We start from the raw sequence: 18701 nt of genomic DNA, 5'->3' as shown, positions 1-18701 counted from the left end.
CCTCGAAAAAAATTCAGTTGCATCAAATTCAATTTAACCTTAAACGTTCTGCCTATCGTATAATTAAGTGTATCGAAAGCGGTCAAAGTTATTAAACAGGTTTCGAAACAAAAAGAAATAAAAAAACACTTTATTCCTTCATTTTATTTTTTATCGCATGTAAAAGATATTGGTTTCAGTAAGAAAATATTCCACAAGGTAATTTAATAATTTGAAAGAAATTTGTTTTGTCCATTCATGTAAAGTCTATTGTTTCTTCGTCTCCTGAACAAATCGCCTCCGCAGATTTTTGCTGTAACACATAAGTTTTTCAGTGGTTCTGGTTGCATTCTTCCACCAGTTCATCGATATCGTTACGATCTACCTTTAGCCCTCTGAGACGTGCTCGACAACATTATCCGGCCAAAACTCCTTCCATGTATATGAAATGGTTCGCCTCAAACAAGTGCTCAACACAGACTGATACAGGGCAGTCTAGCATGTGACGCCCGGATGTCTCCTCACCACTCGTTCAGCCATTTCCCATTTTTCTTTGCTCGTTAAGCAAAGTTTGACTATACCAAAATTTCAAAAGGAGAATATTGCTACTACCCTTTTAAGTAATTGAAAGAAAGATTACATTAAAAATTATTTTTTCATGTGGAAAATAGCGGATAGATACATGCGCTTATTTTAGTATTCATGTCAGAAAACATCTATAAAAATTGTTTAAAAAAATTTATATATTAAATAAAATAAACCAAATATTAACCTACATAATTAATACATCATATCATAATCGCCTTTCGATATATTTTATTTTGAAATTGTGCCACGAACAAATGAGCGTCTTCCTTGCAGATTTTAGTTTTTTTGTTTGTTTAGTTATATTAACGTCCCGTTGTAAAGCAACACTAGGGCTATATAGGGACGGACCTCGTCATTTTGAACCGCAGTCAGATGACGAGGACGACACCTGAGCTGGAACCCCACACCACACCACACCAGCGGGAGGACGTTTGGCCTGACGGATTTAGCGTGCAACAGACCCCTTTACACGGCGATTCTTCAGTGGAATCGGGTCTCGAACCTGAAACCTAACGGCTCACGAGCCAAGACCTTTCCACCAGGCCACCGCGGCCCTTCTTCCTTGAAGAATTAACTACGGTATTAAATGGGTATTACCATAATGCGTTTACAAATTACATATTGCTCAAATAAAAAACATCTAGCGACTCTGGGCTGAAGAAGTCATCAATATTTGAAAACTGAAAAGAAATAAGCACGCCTACTTGAATATCACGAATGAAATTTACGCTAAAAGTGCATTAATGAAAAGCACAGAAATCTCACGAATTAGGAATCGTGCCCAATAACATAACATCACTGGATCTCAGAAACACGTGTTTGCCGATACAATCCAGCCATAAATCTGACTTGTGTGGTAGATGCAAAGTGTGTGAGAGTTATCGAGTGGTGTGCATCAAAACTTCCAGAGTCTTTCCAGAACCCGCGAGAATGGTCTCCCCATAACTTTCTCGTATACTCTTTAACAAACGTGGATTTGTATTTTAGGCGACTTTTTTCCCCAACCGATTGAAATCAAAATTGCAGTCACAAAATCATATACCAAATTTGTTATACTTAAATCATAGCGTTTTTAAACGATCGCGTTTACATGCTTCTGAAAGTGCAGACATACAATCGTTCAAACCCCTCGTTGGATTTAACTCAAAATTTGATAGATGTCTACATTATAGATGTTAAATCTGTATACCAAATTTCATCCATCTAGCTGTCTTCGTTTTGAAGATTTGTCATCTCGAATTCTAATTTTTGTGAAGATTACAATACTTTTTCTATACTACGTATACTAGAAATTAAAAAATAATCAAGTAATCAAATATACTAACCATATCGGCCAATAAACACTACAACGAAATTTGATTTGACAACTTGTATAGCTGAAATGGGGGGGGAGCAAGTATCTGTTCACCTTTATTTGTACATGCATATTAGAAGTGAAGCGTCTGGTGGACCTCTTGTTTATACACATTTTGACCAAACATCTCCGAGAAATACGAATAGATATAAAGTGGGAAGCCTATTCAACAAGGAATGCAAAGACAGAATGGTATTGACATTTTAAAAATTCGTTTAGAAAGTAAGAAGAGAAAATCAAATGTAATTTATTATGAAAAGTGCTTCCCAACTTTGTGTGGCAATACAGCTTTTCTTCCGTTTTTGAGCAATTTACTTCTTTCAAAAATTTGTTCCCACTTTAATATATATTTATATATAGAGAGAGAGTTATTTTTCAAATTACATTTCATCAATCCAATCCTGAAAGAGAGTGTTTTGTCAGTCTAAGTAATACGAAATTTAAACAATAAATATTTTTAGAAATTTTATTAGGCTTTTATTAAATGCAAAATTTCGCAAATTTTAATACAAAAAATAATAAATAAATAGAAGTACAAAGATTTTAAGGTAAACTTTGTCTTTTAAAAGTTTCCATAACCAGAAATCATTATTAGTTAGGTCAAATTGCTGTGAAAGAATAGCTGGACAGATTTTCGGCTGTGAACACAAAGTTTTTCATTGTGTCTTAATACCATAATTCAATAACATAATAGATTTGAATATCTAAAAAGAAATAAACTTTTCAAAAGAAAAAAAAAAGATTTAAAAAAATCTCAACTATTTCCTTTTTTTTTTTTTTTTTTTTTTTTTTTAGAACTTGCAATCCTTTTGAATCTTGCAAGTTATTTGACCTTATTTCCCCTCTCGATAAAATATTTTATTTGCATTTTTGAGAATTTTGTATGCTACAGCACTATCTACTGCGAAATGCTGTATTATTTATAATATACAACAAGCGCAACTTCCAAAGATTTATAAACCAATTTTTGGGTCATTTGAAATAATAGAACACCTTCTACAGTCTTCTGAGTTGAAGTTTAATTTGTAATATCTTATATATTCAACCCTCTCATATGATAAATCACACAAGCAAATGAACTTAATAGCTTTTATGATATTATAACAATTATTTTTTCGAAAGAAAGAATAATGTTAGCAAAGCCCAAATTTTTCGACACAAAACAAGGGATACATATTAAGTTCCTTTTTGCAGTGGTTGAATCTCATCAATTTGTTCAGTTCAAATTAGTTTATTATTTTTGTATCTCTTTCTTTCATATCTCACTTTATTCAAATATTAAATGTTCGAATGGTTATTTTATTAATCATTTCTATTATGAATAGAAAATGACTACCTAACATGAATGTTTCCTCTCTACTATTTCAGATGATCTGAAACCGGATGTACCAGAGAGAATGAAAAGAAGAGAAAAAATTTTGAAAGGTAAAAATCGAGCAGGCACTTTTTTCTTGAATTTAAAACTATTTGCTGCCAGTAAATAATAAATTCGATGTTAACATCTTTTTGATGCAACAGGTGGCTGCCTATCACATAAGACAGCAGTGGCTCTCTTAGCGATCACGGCTAGTATTCGGTTTGAAGCTAAGAAGGAGTTCCAGTCTTCCAATTAGGCGAAATTCCTCTGCGATTCACATTAGATGTAAACTATGCTCAGAATTAAACTTCCTAGTATTATTATGTTAGTTTTTAGCATCATGATTAATGCATAATAAAAAACAATTTTTAAAAAATGTTTTTGAAAACTTATTTTTATGTGTCAAAAAGTCAAGTTTTTTAGTCCTCTCTAATCCACCTACTAAGCATGCAGGAGAGGGGGGAGGAGGTGCCTTCATTACTGATTGTAAAAAAAGACATAATTTAAAATATAAATATCATTTTTTTAGAACTTGTTTAGTGGGTTATTTATGTGATCTGAAATGATTATTTTAATTTATAGAAAATAAAATTAATCCAATTATTTTTACCTAGCCTAAATAAAAATTATTGAATATTTTGCACGAATTACTAGGAGTTTTATAGAGGGTAGCTTAGAAAAATCAGAAATCAAAAAGATTTAATAAGTGCATAACTATATGATTAGCAAATCAACACCATACAAAAATTTTAATGAGTTGAGTTTTAAAAACACATAGTTAAATAAATGCAGATATAATCAGAAAATCAAGGTCAAATAATGATTTTTAAAATCTAGAAACAAAATGATGCATATTAAAACTATTTTTAATTTTTAGATGCCATTGATGACAAAAAAAAATCATTTTACACTAATTTTAAGAAAATTATTTTATTACAAAAATGGTACAAAAATATATCACAAATTGTTTTGTTCTAAAACTCGTCATGGGTAATGGGTGTTTTTGTGGGGGCTGGGAAAGCCCAGAAAGATGACTGGAGGTTATTGGCATCTCGCTCCCTTTTAGCAAATGCTGTGAATGAGGAGATGCAGTTGCCAATGAAGTGATTCGAAAGACCCAGGATTGCCAGGTCCACATGAGGGTTGGAAACTGGTAACTTATAAGCCTTCACCTGAAAAATAAATAAGAAAATAAAAATGATATTTAATACAAAATTAACAGATAAGTGGAAAGTTACAAGGAATTCAAAATTATCAACAGTTGGAATTTTTCTCTGGTTTCTTGAGTTTACCAATGCAAAGTAAAAATATTATCTAAAATTCAAAGAGCAAAAACTTTTAAAAATTGTATTTCCGAATTATTTTCTCTAATTATACAAATTTTATTTTGCATGTTCAGAGATAATATTTTTAAAGGTCCTTCATTCACTCATATTCTCTTTACTGCCATACAATATATTCTATCAAAAAGAGCAATAAAATTATTGCAAAACTATACATTCATTAATATGTTAATTTAATCCATGCATTTTTTTAAAAATTTTATAAATAGAAATGTAATATAAAATTCATAAAATCACTTTCATAAAACAAATTGTTACTGTTTGATTTTATTCATATAAGTGGAAACATGTAGAGTACTGAAAATATAAAAATTCAGGTAGAAAGCAACATTTTAAAATTATGAAAATGTTTCAGAATATCTTTTTGTCAAAGGATAGTAAGTTTTGATAATGTAAAAATTTAAAGTAGAAACTAATTCTTAACTTATTTCTATGACAATAGATAAAATTTCTATTAAAGCTTACTTTTCCAATAAGCATTACTTAAAGCTCCAAAATTTGAATGCCACTTTCAAACTGGTCTTTATTTTTATTAAATAGTACTCAATCCTATAGTAAAAATATACATAAACCATAGGATATTTAATTTTTAAAGAAAGAAAAAAGAAGAAAAAAAAATGGTAGGAAGTATTTCTTGGAATCTTATGATCTTCACTGCTATCGATAATAGTAACCCCACCTCATTTCCCCTTTTACAATCATTATCAATTTATAACCTAAGTGCTTTGGAGGAATTTGTGTTTACCATATACAGTTTAAAAAAAAAACAAAAAAAACATTAATTACATTTGGGTTTATTGGCACAAGACATATTTACTTATACTGCCTCAAATATACGATGAATGTTTGGGTACAGCCACAATATCTTTAAATGTAAGAGCAGAAAATAAAAAGATTTTTTCTTTATAGTTTTACCTAATGTCAATTAATAAAAAAATTTTAAATCCACCCAATTGAAATGAATTGTTTTTCAATTTTTGTTTCAATGTCATTTAAACAGGATTTGTAGAAGTCTGCTGTTGTTTTCAATAATAACAGGTATTTCTCTAGTGATTTCATTAGGATAAGAATTTATAGCATCTTCAGCAGTTGTAAGGTTCAGTTCAATTGCACTCAATTTCTTAATGAGATTTATTATTAGAAATGTCATCTACTGGTACATCTTCAGAATTGTAGTTTACATATAACAATTTCATTTCATGAATACTTTTGAAATTATTTGCTGCCTCTGTTAAATAAAGCAATTTAATGGCCTGCATAAAATAAGATGCAATAACCTGCAAAGATGAAACTCTAAAATTTAGGGAATTTACCTGAAGCTGATCAACTTTGGCTATCAGTTGTAGAATCAGTTTGTTCTTTCATTTTGGTAACTGTTTAAAACCAGACAAAGATTGTGAAGGTGAAGCTGCAACACACTTTGGAATGAAATCATGCTTCTCATTTTGAGTAGTAAATGTACAAGATGAAATACTAATTGTGTTTAGTATTTAATAAAATGTACCATATGAAATACTAATTGTGTTTAGTATTTAATAAAATGTACCATATGAAATACTAATTGTGTTTAGAATTTTTTTTCTTTTCTGAAATCACTTAGTATTTATTGTTTAATACTGGACTATAGATGAGTAGTTAGAACCATGGAGGGCATTTTAGATTAAACTAATGTTTAGGTTTTTGAATGAAATTTTTTGGAAATTAAAGGAGAAAATAAAAAGAATAACAAACTATTCAATTTATAGAAAAGGAAATCACCTTTAAAGTTGATGTACTTTTCCAGTAGTATATCAGGCCCAGTACATAACAGTATTTTAAAGCCCAAGCTTTACATAACAGGAGCATGCCAATGCTGTGCCCAAATTTAAAAACAATGCTGTTTGAAGCATTATAAGTATTCATCACCACTAAAAGTAAAAATAATGAAGCTTTATAGCATATACTCATCCCTCTGTAGAGTAATATGATGTACATGGCTTTTTCCTTAGTTTTGCAGATTTTCTGTTTCTTCAAGTTGAATATAAAAACATTTCTTCGTACATAATAATGCCCTATGGAAAATTTAGGTTTTTGGAGGACAAACAGAAATTGAAGACATTGATTTAAGTTTGAAGATTTGTTACAACCATTTATTAGAAATGACTTTCACAAGCAAATCTTCTCATTAATGTTTTTAATAGATTTTACCTCATAAACAACATTAGAGACTTTTCAACTAAAAATAGTAAAATGTCATAAAAACTATCATTGTTAGAAGATATGAAAAAAAAAAAAATAGCATCTGCATTGGAAACATTTTATCTGCCAATAAAAAGAAATTTTTTTTCCCCCTTTTCCATATAATATTGATAAAATCTGAGATCCACCACACAGCCAAACATGGGATGACAGTTACTGATTCCCAACTTCAGTACTTATATCATATCAGTGGAACCTATTAATTCAAAGTAATCATCAGCTAGGAACAGTGATCACCATTAATAACAAGTCCAACAAGGTGATGTCTTATTTGATATCTAGATTAACCACCAGCTGATTTAATACATCAAAGACCACTCATCAAATGGATCAGCACATGGGTAATCTGCTGCCAGCCCATTAGAGCAGTACTGGTGGCTGGCTTCCCATAGCAGCAAGATTTTTTCTTGTACATCTTGTTAGCAGTTGAGGGGGAAAAATTAGAATATAGGAAGGGTAAATTTAAAAGGAGTAAAGATTCCTAGGTACTTCAGAACTGGAACATTTCCAATCATTTAAATTGCATGAGTCTCTGAGGAGAAAAAAGAGTAACTAATCCCTCAGTTCTTACCACCTACCTAAACTATCCATTCTACTTATTAAAATACTTTTGTGAGAAGATTTTTAATTTTAAATGATTTAATGATGTTTGCACATTCTCATTATGTACAGATTCTGCTGATTGTCAAAAGTCCAAAGAAGGAACAACAATTTCCGAGATTAACAATCCTAGATGGTCACTTAAATATAAAATCCAGTACCAAGAAAAGAATCATAGTCTTGCGTAAAAACAAGGCTTGGGCTGAGTACTGCTTGCACCTCCAATTAGTTTTTGACTCCTCAGCCAAGTTTTGAGGTGTAAGGCAGATACCAATAGTATCTGTGTGAAAATTTCCCCTTGAAATAGTAATTTTTTCAATCATCAGATTGTCCGGCAGAGGAGCTTAAAATTATACTAAAATTACTCTGACATGAAATTCAAAAGATATTGCCAATTACAAAAGAATAAACTTTTTATTCGATCATACTTTTAACTAAATTTTAACAATCTAGATCATTATTTAATTTTTTTATGTTCTCCTTATTATCCTGGCTTTGATAAACTGTAAATAGCATCCTAAATGTTAATTGGCAAACATATTTGTATATTTTTTTTTTTTTGAAAATATGACTAGTTTATTATACTGATTATCATAAGCTTAATTTGTTAGTATGTGGTTAGTGTTTATAACAATATTTAATTATTAAATATAGATTTCCAAGTCAATAAAAATAAAGAAAAAAAATGCAGGTAAATTAAAGTCTTGATATTTCAATTTAAAAACTGACATTGCATCAAAAAGTGGTACATGTAATATATCCTATACCTTTAAAAATCTATCTATTTCTAAATATTCAACTTCAAATAGAAAAAAAAATTGCTGTAAAAGAATTAATCTCGAGACAAAAATATGTTTCAAAATGGCTTAGTAAATGCAATGTCCTTACCTTTAAATCTTTCATGTATTTCTCAATGTCACTAATCATGTGATCATGATCAGATGCAACAAATACAGCCTTAGCTTTCAAAGCCTTGACTTTGCTTTTGAGCTGCCTGAGAATTATATCTTTTGTAGGAAAGCACAATTCAGGGGTAGCCTGACCAAACTCATTCTGATATCCCAGACACTGAGGGGCAGCAAACAGCAATGGGCTGTGTTCAATATGCTCACATGCCCGAACCTAAAAAACAGCAATCACATTTCAGTACAATAGTGCAAAAATTCTGCTAATGCATCAAAGTATGCAATTGTTAATACTTTAAAAATCATATTTTGTCAAACATAAATCCCACTTTGTTTTGTTTTTTTAATTTATGTTGCAAATAATGAATGAATAAAAGTATCAACTCTATACTAGTTAGTCATATTGCTTAGTTTTCTTTCTTTCTATCACTATCTATCTATATATAACTTGGATTTTGAAAGAGTTGCATGCACAATAAATAACATCTTCATGCACATGAGGCAAAATTGCAAGCAACTCCTTATGCCAGGAATGAATATATAGACTCTCTGAAATCTGTACATCAACTGCCTTTAACATGTGTATATCCATTGAAAGGCATTACAAAATAACTTTTCTTGTAATTTGTAGCTAGCAATACAACTACACTTCCTTTGGAACGCAATAAAATGACAGAATACTGATTTGCTTCGGACATACACATAGAATGGGCAGGAGAGGGATATGGCAATAAAAATGCATAAAGAAAATTCATGTAAAATTTTATTGGCAGTTAAAAGATTTTTGAAATCTGAAAACATTTTTTTTTTCTTTTTTTTTTTTTTTGCAATTATATTTTGAAATATTAACTTAATTTTTTCATGAGAAAAATTATTAAGATTAAATCATTATCAAGAACCAAGTGTTATGTAGATTACATTAGCAACTGTAGCAACATCTACTTTCCTATACATTGATCTATATATAATTAAGATTATAAGAGACAAATAATAAAAGCTATAATTTTTACAATATCAATTATTCTTTTCTATTATTGTAATAATTACAATTTTACTTAATAAATCATTCAAATGACCATACAACAATATTTAATTTATAACAATTTGGAATCGATTAATCTAATATTTTGATGGACACTTTTAAGCAGATATAAAAATGCTATTATGCATCACATTGCTGAATATGTATAATGCAATATTAAGAATTCATATTAAAATTTGCTTAGCATACAAATCTTTAAAAATATATAAAATAAAATCTTTACTTACTTTACAAGCTTTGAAAATTAAAAAAGTAATTAATATGCATATGGGAAAGAAAATATAAAAATACATAAAAACAAGAGGCAAATAAAATTATTTAATAGTTTCCACAATTTAAATTACAATCTTTAATTAAAATGACATAAGGTTGTTCCAATATAAATATTGAATACGCTTCAAAATAAGCAAAATAATAAAATTTAAAAACTGTATAGGAAACTAAATTGTTGTTAATTATGTTATGTTGGAAACTAACTATTAATTAACACTTTTTTGGCGAATTTATTATTTCATTTGTATGAACTCTTTTTCTAAATCTATTTCTTCAAAGATAAATTTGTAAGAAATCATTAACTGTTTGCAAATATTGATAATACATTCAATTATCAATATTTAATATCATCAGATATTAAATATTCATCAGATCTATTCTTTTTCTATCAAATGAATTTAGTACTGTATACTTTAGATAGACATTTGAACTATTTTCATATAACTTTCATTTCACATTTAGAATTTCAAAGTCAATTTAAATCTTATTTAGTAAAATTTTTAATAGTTTCCCATATAAAATCTACACAAAAAAAAGGAAACATAAAAAAAGTTACCAATGTAAAATAAAAATTTAGACAAGAATAGACTTAAAAGCCTATAATCTCTATCCTCTAATTTGACTTTACAAAATATTATGTTAGTTGCAAGTTAAACCTTATGTACACAACACCAAATTAGAAAGAAAAAAAAAATACTATGGTATCTAAGTAGAAATATCCAAAATAGTTTATGTTGAGGTGTAAGAGATTAGTTTCCTAAACTAGGTACATAATGATGTCACATTTTCCAAATATCTGAAAAAAAAGCACTTTTATTATTAAAATCTTTTAAACATCTAAATGTTATATGAAAAATTAAAAGAACTTAAAATTTATTTATTTATTTATATATATATATAAACTTCTTTTAGATGAAGAACTCTGCTTTAATATAATCTGTTAAGCTTTAGGTTTATGTTTTGTTTCCATATAACTGTTAATATCACAATACCATTCAAATGTGTTATTTTCTAGGCTTTATAACAATCCAATCTATAATCCCCCCCATGACTCTCATAAAAATTACAATTACATACTAATACAGCCATTTAGTAGCCTTAATGGCTTCTTTTATTTTATTTGAATTAAGAAAATTTTAGATTTATGCTATTATAAAAGAAAAAATTAACATAAATGAGAGTGATATTACACTTAGCATTCTTTTGATTTGTAGTAGTTACAGATTCATCTAATCATTGTTTCATAAAAATAAAATTAATAGAGAATTGTAAAATAACATCTAAATAATCTTTAAAAAATTCAAATTTTTCTGTCCTTTATAATCTTACTCAGAAAATCTTACATTTTATAAAAGCTTTTAATATTTTATTTATTAATTTTATTATTTAGCAATTCATACAATGAAAACAGTACATTGCAATCTTCCAGCAAATAGAACTCATTATTTAAGCAATTACCAAGACAATATACAATTATTATTTAAAATAACAGTGTAGGTAATTATAAAGAATAGTTTATATAAATTATTGACTTTTCATGTAAGCTTGTTCACTATAAACAAGTTATTCATAAAAACTTAATTAGAATGCAATTTCATTTTTTAACAACCATGAAAACTCTTTAACATAAGCAAATTATATCTCTTTTTTTCTCTAATAAAGAGAATAATTAATGCAATAAAGATAACTTTAATTTCTTTTATACACTAAAACAACAGTTATACCAATAATAATTGTTTATACCTTGTATATTAATTATGTTGAATTTTATGAAACTGAATTCCATAAATTTTAATTATATTTTTTAGGATTATTAGTATTACTAACTTGAATACGAACACCCAATCATACACATTAATCATCACCTATCAAATTCACACAAAGTAACAACAACATTTATTCTTTCATTATAGATTTGGAAATATATGAGATAGATGGCGAAATACAGTAATTGCTTAAAATTTGTTTATATTAAAGGTACTGATTATATCAAATGTTTCAAAAAAGAATGTGTTCTTCATATTCAGTTATACTTTTTATATAACAAATAAAATCTATATTACTGAAGCAAAATTAAAAGACACATACTCACCCAATCTGGGCCATTACGCAAGTGAATACCAACAAAGGGCCCTCTAGGCACCATGCCACTTATAAAAGTCTTTGCCTCCTTCAAAACTGCATCACTCCATACAAGGTACTGTTGAAGTTCGCGATCTTCCGAACGCACAGGGAAAGTTGCGGGAGCTCCTGTGAAAGCCAGAACAGGAAAATCATTTGGTGGAAATCTGAAATAAGGGCAGAACTCTGTATATCCAGCTCTGTATATGTCAGCTATATAGGCACTTGCATTCCAACTGATAAATTAATGTCGGAAGTCTTCAACGGTTAATGAGAATAGAAATAGACGATGAATAAATAATAATTTTAATTTATCTATAAAAATCAAAAACCACAATATAAAAAATACAAAATATTCACTAACAAATATGAGGAAATCGAATCATTTTTTTTTTTTTTTTTTTTTTTTGTGAAATGACAAAAGATATTTTTTTATAAAATAAAAGGAAGTCTATAAATGAAAAAAGCCTTCAATATATTAAATGGTTCTTAAAAAGTAGGCTAAAAGTTAATAATTTACTAACTCAAATTTTATTTGTATGATTCAAAATCTTTATCAATTATTTTTAAGAAATCACAACTTTTACTTAATCTGAAAAAATCTGAATTTGGCGAGTACTCATAGAATATTTTTAATACTTATATTTTTGTATATATGAATAAAAATAGTGGTTTTCAGATTTTAAAAACTCCTGTACTTTACAGCATTCATTAATTTTAAATTCCACTCAAAATTACAATATTATTCATCAAATTAAAGAGTAATAAATTAGAGTTAGGAAATATTTTTAAGGTATAAATTTGGAAACAGCAGCAATTATTAGATAAATTGCATTAAAAATGAAAACATTAACAATGAAATTTATCAGTATTTAAAGTTGCTATACCCATGTCTTCATTTGAATTTATCTGTTCGACACATTTTTAAGAAAAACCAAAACATATATATTTTTACATTGTATAACTTTTATATTCAGAGTGTTTATTTAAGTGTTTTTAAAATCCTCAATTCAAATTAATAGTATCTAATTAATTATGCCTTTATAGATTTTGTACAAACGACATTTTTATGCTAACATTTTGAGATAAAATTAGGTCAAATAATTAAGGAAGTCCAACAATTTTAAAAGACAGTATATATTAAAAAATATTCTGTGTAATGAATGCAAAGTAAAATTGGATGATAAAAGGAAAATTGGATGAAAAAGGATTTTTAACAATTTCAAAAGCATGTAGAATATATATCAAATAGGAAATGGGTTTCACAGCTCAATGACAATAGAAAGAGAAGTTGATATAAATTGTGTAAATTTGAATAAAAACCTAAAAAAAATTGTGCAGAAATTAGTGCAAAAAAAAGCTAATTTTTTAAATTCTAAACAAACTTTTAGTTTTTTTTCCCCCCTTCTTTTTTTTTCTTCTTTTTTTTTTTTTCTTCCTTTGCGTGTATGTGTGTGTAGCAATAAATTTGAAAATTAGGGCAGAAATTTCTTTTAATATTTAACCTCCATTTCAAACTCCTAAGAGGTATAACTTTTTAATAATAAAGTCAATTCTTTTAACTGCAATAACACATAAGCAAATTTTTTTCCAATCCATTAAGGGATGCAGAACTGTATAAAAATCTGCGAATGGGACTTCGGAAATGTATTAAAGATACACATAATAATTGTATTTCTGCATATATGAGCATAAATAGATTTTTTTAAAGATTTTTGAACATTTTTATAAAGCAAAATGTATTTTGAATTACAAAAGTAAATTAAATAATTAATAATTTTAATATATATGTTAATTAAAAATATATGTATGTGAAACTTACTATTCACCAAATAAATAACCCAAAAATTATAGGTTTTTTTTTTTTTTTTTTTACAATATAAAATCGTACAGAACAGAAACTACTGGAAAATAGGCATTAAAGTTAACAATTATATCTATCATTATTTATTATTGTGCTCTTATTTTTCTATTATTCATAATATTCTTATTATTGAGATGTCTTGTGCATAAGCACTGAAGCGCTCCCCACATTTCAGTAGTTTATAAATTTAAACCCAGTCAATTTTGCACATGACATATCAAAATCCATCAACAAGCCTATACTATTCCCTTCAGAGTTTTGAATCTTCATTAGAAAATTCAAAAATTTGAAAATAGTAAGCCTAAAAAAAAATGGTACACAAAGAAATAAAAAGTCTCTGATGAGAGAGGATTATGATATTAAACAGTAATAAAATTTGCTGCTGCACACAGAGTAATAAAGCATAAATCTTTTTCATGTTGTAAAAGAAAAAAGCTGCTGTCAAAAAAAAAAAAAAAACTTATTTAGATGTATTAAAATAAAGGTTGTAAACATTTTTCTTCTGTAGATTTTTTTTATGAGATTGAAATTTGAAGACAGATCAAAGATGTATAATTAATGATAAATAAAAACTAATTAAAGAAAATTGATCTATCATATTTTTCTGTATATAAATCTGAAGGTAACATATCTCTAAAAAATTTTATTTTAACATACAATTTCATGATTTTTAGTAAATATTTTTAAACAATAAATAAGGAATGAAGGGAAATAATGAAAAATTACCTTTTATACCTTTTATTTAAGGATTAATAACTGCTTAGGTACATTTCATTTGTGATTTTCATTGCATTAAATAAAAAATTACTTATTTTTTCATTACCTATTGATTAAATTATTCAATATTAATAATAAAAAGTAAGTAAAATTTATGCCAAAAGGCATTAGTATAGGATATGTTTAGTCCAGGATATAAGGGCCATTACTGATCATTATCTCAATTTAAAACAAGAAACTTTTAAGAATACTCACAACTCACTTTGAAATATTTAGAACATTATTAAAATTGTTCACTCTATTTTACTTCTTTCTCTACATGAATCATCTCATACTTTTCCTATGCAAATTATCTCCAAATAAAAAAAAAAATTACAAATTCATTGAACGATATCTAGTTTTTAAACAAAATCTAAACACAAAAAAAACAATGCTTTATAGTGATAATAATGAAAACAAAAGAAAAATTATTAAATTAATTAAAAATATTTCACATGTGAAATGAAATATTAATAATTTGTATCATTAAAATAAATCAACACAAAGATTACTTTTCATTCCATAAGCGAGCCGTGTCTCTGTAGTGTACATCATAATGAAGGGGTTGATAAAATACAGATTCATCGAAATCAACATCAAATGTGTCCCAAAAAGGACCAAATGGATTGCCATCTTTTGCATTGCAATGATCACTACCTCCCCTGGCCATGTAGCAAAACACTGAAATGCAAATAATATTATCAGTTAAATTTTTCTTTATCTCAAAATTTATAGAAACCATAAACAGAAAATACCTTTTCTTTTTCCTTTGGGCCAGATAATAGGAGCTATGTTTTGCATGAAATATTCCATTGTGATAACTCGATGGTACTGTTGCAAAGGCTCAACTTTAAAATATGTATCAAATGGTATTTGTACCTGAAAGCAGAGTATATAATAATTAGTTGACAAAAAGAAAAAAATAATTAATATTTACTAGCTTGGACTAATTTGTATCTTCCTAAAGGGCGTTAAAACTATGAAAGTAAAAAAAAAAAAAAAAAGCAAATATAAATACAACTTTTCATCATCAATTCATAGTTAAAAGCAAACATTGTATCTATAAAAATTTGATATTGTAACAAAAACAGAATTATAATTTTAAAATAAAAAGCTGATTTTTTCAAACAATTTCCATGTTTCTAGGCCTTCCAAACTCCAAAAATTCATTTGTGGAATAATGTCTGCAACAGAAACAAAGGTAATTTAAACCATTTTTCATGAAAAAAAATTATACCACTTTATTTTGTTATCCACTAATTTGTGGAGCAATATTATTTTTAATATGAAATTTTAACAGTGCAAAGATTATTTGTTGTATCTATTTTGTCATAGTAATATCATCTCAATAAAATTTAATACAGAATAAATTATATTTTCAAATATCAAATTATTTTAGATTTTCATAAGAAATCAGTTAGTTAATCAGAGTTACATGTAACAAAAATAATTTAAAGAATCATCTGAACCGACAATAAGAACACTAATTTCTGAAGGGCTCAGGAATGCAAACTTGAGAGGCATTATTTACAATTTTAATTTAGAAAATTTGGATGAATTTATAATGTTAAAAAGCAATAAAACATTAGTTTTTGTTGAATATAAACATTACTAAAGTGTTAATTTAGCATAAATATTTTTGACATAGTTTTAAACTTAAGTTTTAAAAATCAAAATTTTTTTTTATATTAGGCATAATACAGACATGAAATAAAAAAAAGCTAAATTTCATAAAAAATGAATTATCCAATCACAAACCCCCAGAAAAAAAATAAGATTGATTTATTGAACAATAAAATGAATAAATTTACATTAAAGTGTTTGGTATATTAAAAATATTTTAGAATTATCACTTAAACAATAATTAATCTCAAGAATGATAAAATTCAATTACAAAGATGCTGAAGTCTGTATTCTCACAGAAATATGTCATGTTTGTTGTATACATATAAATGTATATTAAAATAGTAAATGCATGAGAATATTGAAATACAGTTATTTTAAAAATAGGAAAATCTAATCATTACTTATGAAACACTATCTTCCTGCTAATTTAATTCCAAAGAATTTACACTTATTTTCTTTATGGAACCAATTTATAATTAGTCAAATGCATTTCTATCATATATCAAATTTGAATGCATCAAGTACAATACCTTACCGATCTGGAGTGTCCAGGCTTGTACTCCACCCAGGGAGGAAGAGCCAAGGTTCTGTTCAGTGCATGTGCAAATGCTAAGGCACCCAAAAAGTGATCTGCCTGATTTCCAAACCGTCCTGCAGAAAAATAATTGCATAAGAAATAAATTTAATAAATATAGATTTTAAAAACCTACATCTATTAATGTCTAAGAAATAGAATTTCTTAGATTATTTTCTTTATTGTATATTAAATTATTTTAGTTTTTAATTTACAATGCAAATATTACGAAATCTAAATATAGCATGGCCAAATTTGGTCTCTACATGATAACTAACCTCACTCATTATAAAATCCAGACATCAATCTTCCCCTCCTATTAGGGTGGTATTAGTTTTGAAAATATCAAAATATGTAATCATCAAGAAGACACAAATGTGTAAAATTTCTAGATCTAACACAACAGGAAGCAAATAAAAAATGGATTCCAAAATTCCATCAACACAAATAAGAAGCAAACTAAATTAAATTAAAGCATATATAATGTTCCTTTGTTACGAGTATGTAATTTCAAGCAGAATATTAAATTTATTTGTCAGATTTAACTATTCCTTTGAGTAATGCCATAACTACTTAGTATATGAGAAGACAGATACTTACAATACACATCAAATGTCTTCAGTGATAAGAATGATGAAACTTGATAATTAAAAACAGAATTATAAAGATTACAGTGACAGAATTCTAAAATGGTTATTGTTTACTTTTCTTAAAAGAAGACGTCACAAAAGCTCATCCTAACAATAAGTATTATATACATTTTATGCAAAAGCTACATAAAATAAATGTAAAAAAAATATTATAAAATATACAGCATATTAAAAAAGAAAATATGTTTATTTAGTAAATTTTTTCCTAATCTAAATTTTCACATAAACAGAAAATACCATGCATCATAGCAATAATATACATGATTTTAGGATAAAATTTCATATGAAATAATAGAAAAGATTACTCATTCTTACTCCCCAAATTTTTTTAATGTATTTCGGTAGCAGGGTAATAAAGAAATTACATTCGAAAATAAGCTTAAAAAATGTATGGCTTATTTTCGAAAAAAGAATTAAAAGAAAAAAACGATTTTATGAGAATTATTCTATTCATTCTTATGTCATTATAAATACATTGAAAATAATTTACAGTGCTTGCACAAAAATCTTTTTCCTTTTAGTCATAATAATGTAACAACTTATATGAAAGTGAATATACTTATAATTATAAAGAGATAAAATCTACTAACAAATTTAATTATAATATATTTATTTACTTTCATTTTCATTAATTAATTTATTACTTTCATTCGAGCTTTTGACAGGAAATGTCTAATAGGATTAAAAAAAGTAGTATAAAAATGTTCTCCTCATTAGTTTTATGATATAAACTGCTTACCCATACATGGACAATACAAAATATAACCATTAGCATCAATGTCATGGTTCTGAAAAGAATAAATAACATTCACAAAACATAACAGTAATATAAATAATAGCGCCATAGCTAAAAATAAACAAAACTTGCTGAACTTTGTTGCCAGTTTTGAACAACGATCATAATAACACTCGGTAAATACGGAAATCTCTTATCTTCAATACAAAGAATTCATCATTAACTCATTCCTTTTTTTATTATTATTATTATTATTAAAAAATAGCGTTATATTATAGTGATAATCATAGACATAGATCCAATTGTATATATGCTTGGAATCATTTGTAGAGAAAAGTTCTGAACCAATATAAAATGCGTGTTTTCCTAAGAACTCTGGGAATCTCGGTCAGCGGAGGCAATTTCTGTAGAGACCTGGATGCAAAAAAACTTTGGAGGCTTAAGATTATTTTTCTCAAAATCAAAATTAAAAAAATTGAAATAAACGATAAATATAATTGATGAAAATGTATTTATTTAAATTGAATTAGAATATTTTTCACTATATGATGTTGTAGCAGTTTGTTATGAGCTTCTTTTCTTTGAGCTTCAAAGGATGTGTGGCCTGCTGTATTGAGTGGCATCTAACCACTCAATACAGCAGGTTCGGTTCGAATCTGGATGATAACAATGATTTTATATATATATTTTTCTTC

The 18701-nt window shown here is 27.1% G+C and overlaps 2 protein-coding genes across 3 annotated transcripts in view; one reads left to right on the top strand and one right to left on the bottom strand.

Annotated features, from left to right (window-relative positions):
• LOC129988553 (UPF0764 protein C16orf89 homolog) overlaps positions 1-3608 on the top strand; it is a 44584-nt gene extending 40976 nt beyond the window's left edge. For both annotated transcript variants that reach the window (XM_056096802.1, XM_056096801.1), the window contains exons 7-8: positions 3290-3346; positions 3440-3608. In XM_056096802.1, coding sequence (XP_055952777.1) covers positions 3290-3346; positions 3440-3534 — 152 coding nt within the window. In that variant the 3' untranslated portion in view covers positions 3535-3608. The remainder of the gene's footprint in view (positions 1-3289; positions 3347-3439) is intronic.
• Positions 3609-4199: 591 nt separating this feature from the next.
• Positions 4200-18356, bottom strand: LOC129988715 (GDP-fucose protein O-fucosyltransferase 1-like). Its single transcript, XM_056096983.1, has 7 exons — positions 18010-18356; positions 16582-16697; positions 15176-15299; positions 14933-15101; positions 11772-11967; positions 8348-8581; positions 4200-4450 (listed from the first exon to the last, which is right to left on the bottom strand). The coding sequence occupies exons 1-7, from the start codon at positions 18113-18115 to the stop codon at positions 4253-4255; spliced, it is 1143 nt and encodes a 380-aa protein (XP_055952958.1). The 5' UTR covers positions 18116-18356; the 3' UTR covers positions 4200-4252.
• Between the last annotated feature and the right edge of the window lie 345 nt (positions 18357-18701).

Source organism: Argiope bruennichi, chromosome 10, assembly GCF_947563725.1.
Source record: "Argiope bruennichi chromosome 10, qqArgBrue1.1, whole genome shotgun sequence".
Lineage (NCBI taxonomy): Eukaryota > Metazoa > Arthropoda > Arachnida > Araneae > Araneidae > Argiope > Argiope bruennichi.
Note: the sequence above shows the minus strand (reverse complement) of the source record. Positions and strands in the feature narration are given on the sequence as shown.

Bases quoted from the DNA above. Each gene is read 5' to 3' on its own strand.
- LOC129988715 (XM_056096983.1), bottom strand. From the start codon at position 18,115: ATGGCGCTATTATTTATATTACTGTTATGTTTTGTGAATGTTATTTAT. The intron at 15,102-15,175 runs GTATTTTCTGTT...TTTGCATTTCAG, and splicing joins GCCCAAAGGAAAAAGAAAAG to TGTTTTGCTACATGGCCAGG. The intron at 8,582-11,771 runs GTGAGTATGTGT...GCTGTTTTTTAG, and splicing joins TGCGTAATGGCCCAGATTGG to GTTCGGGCATGTGAGCATAT.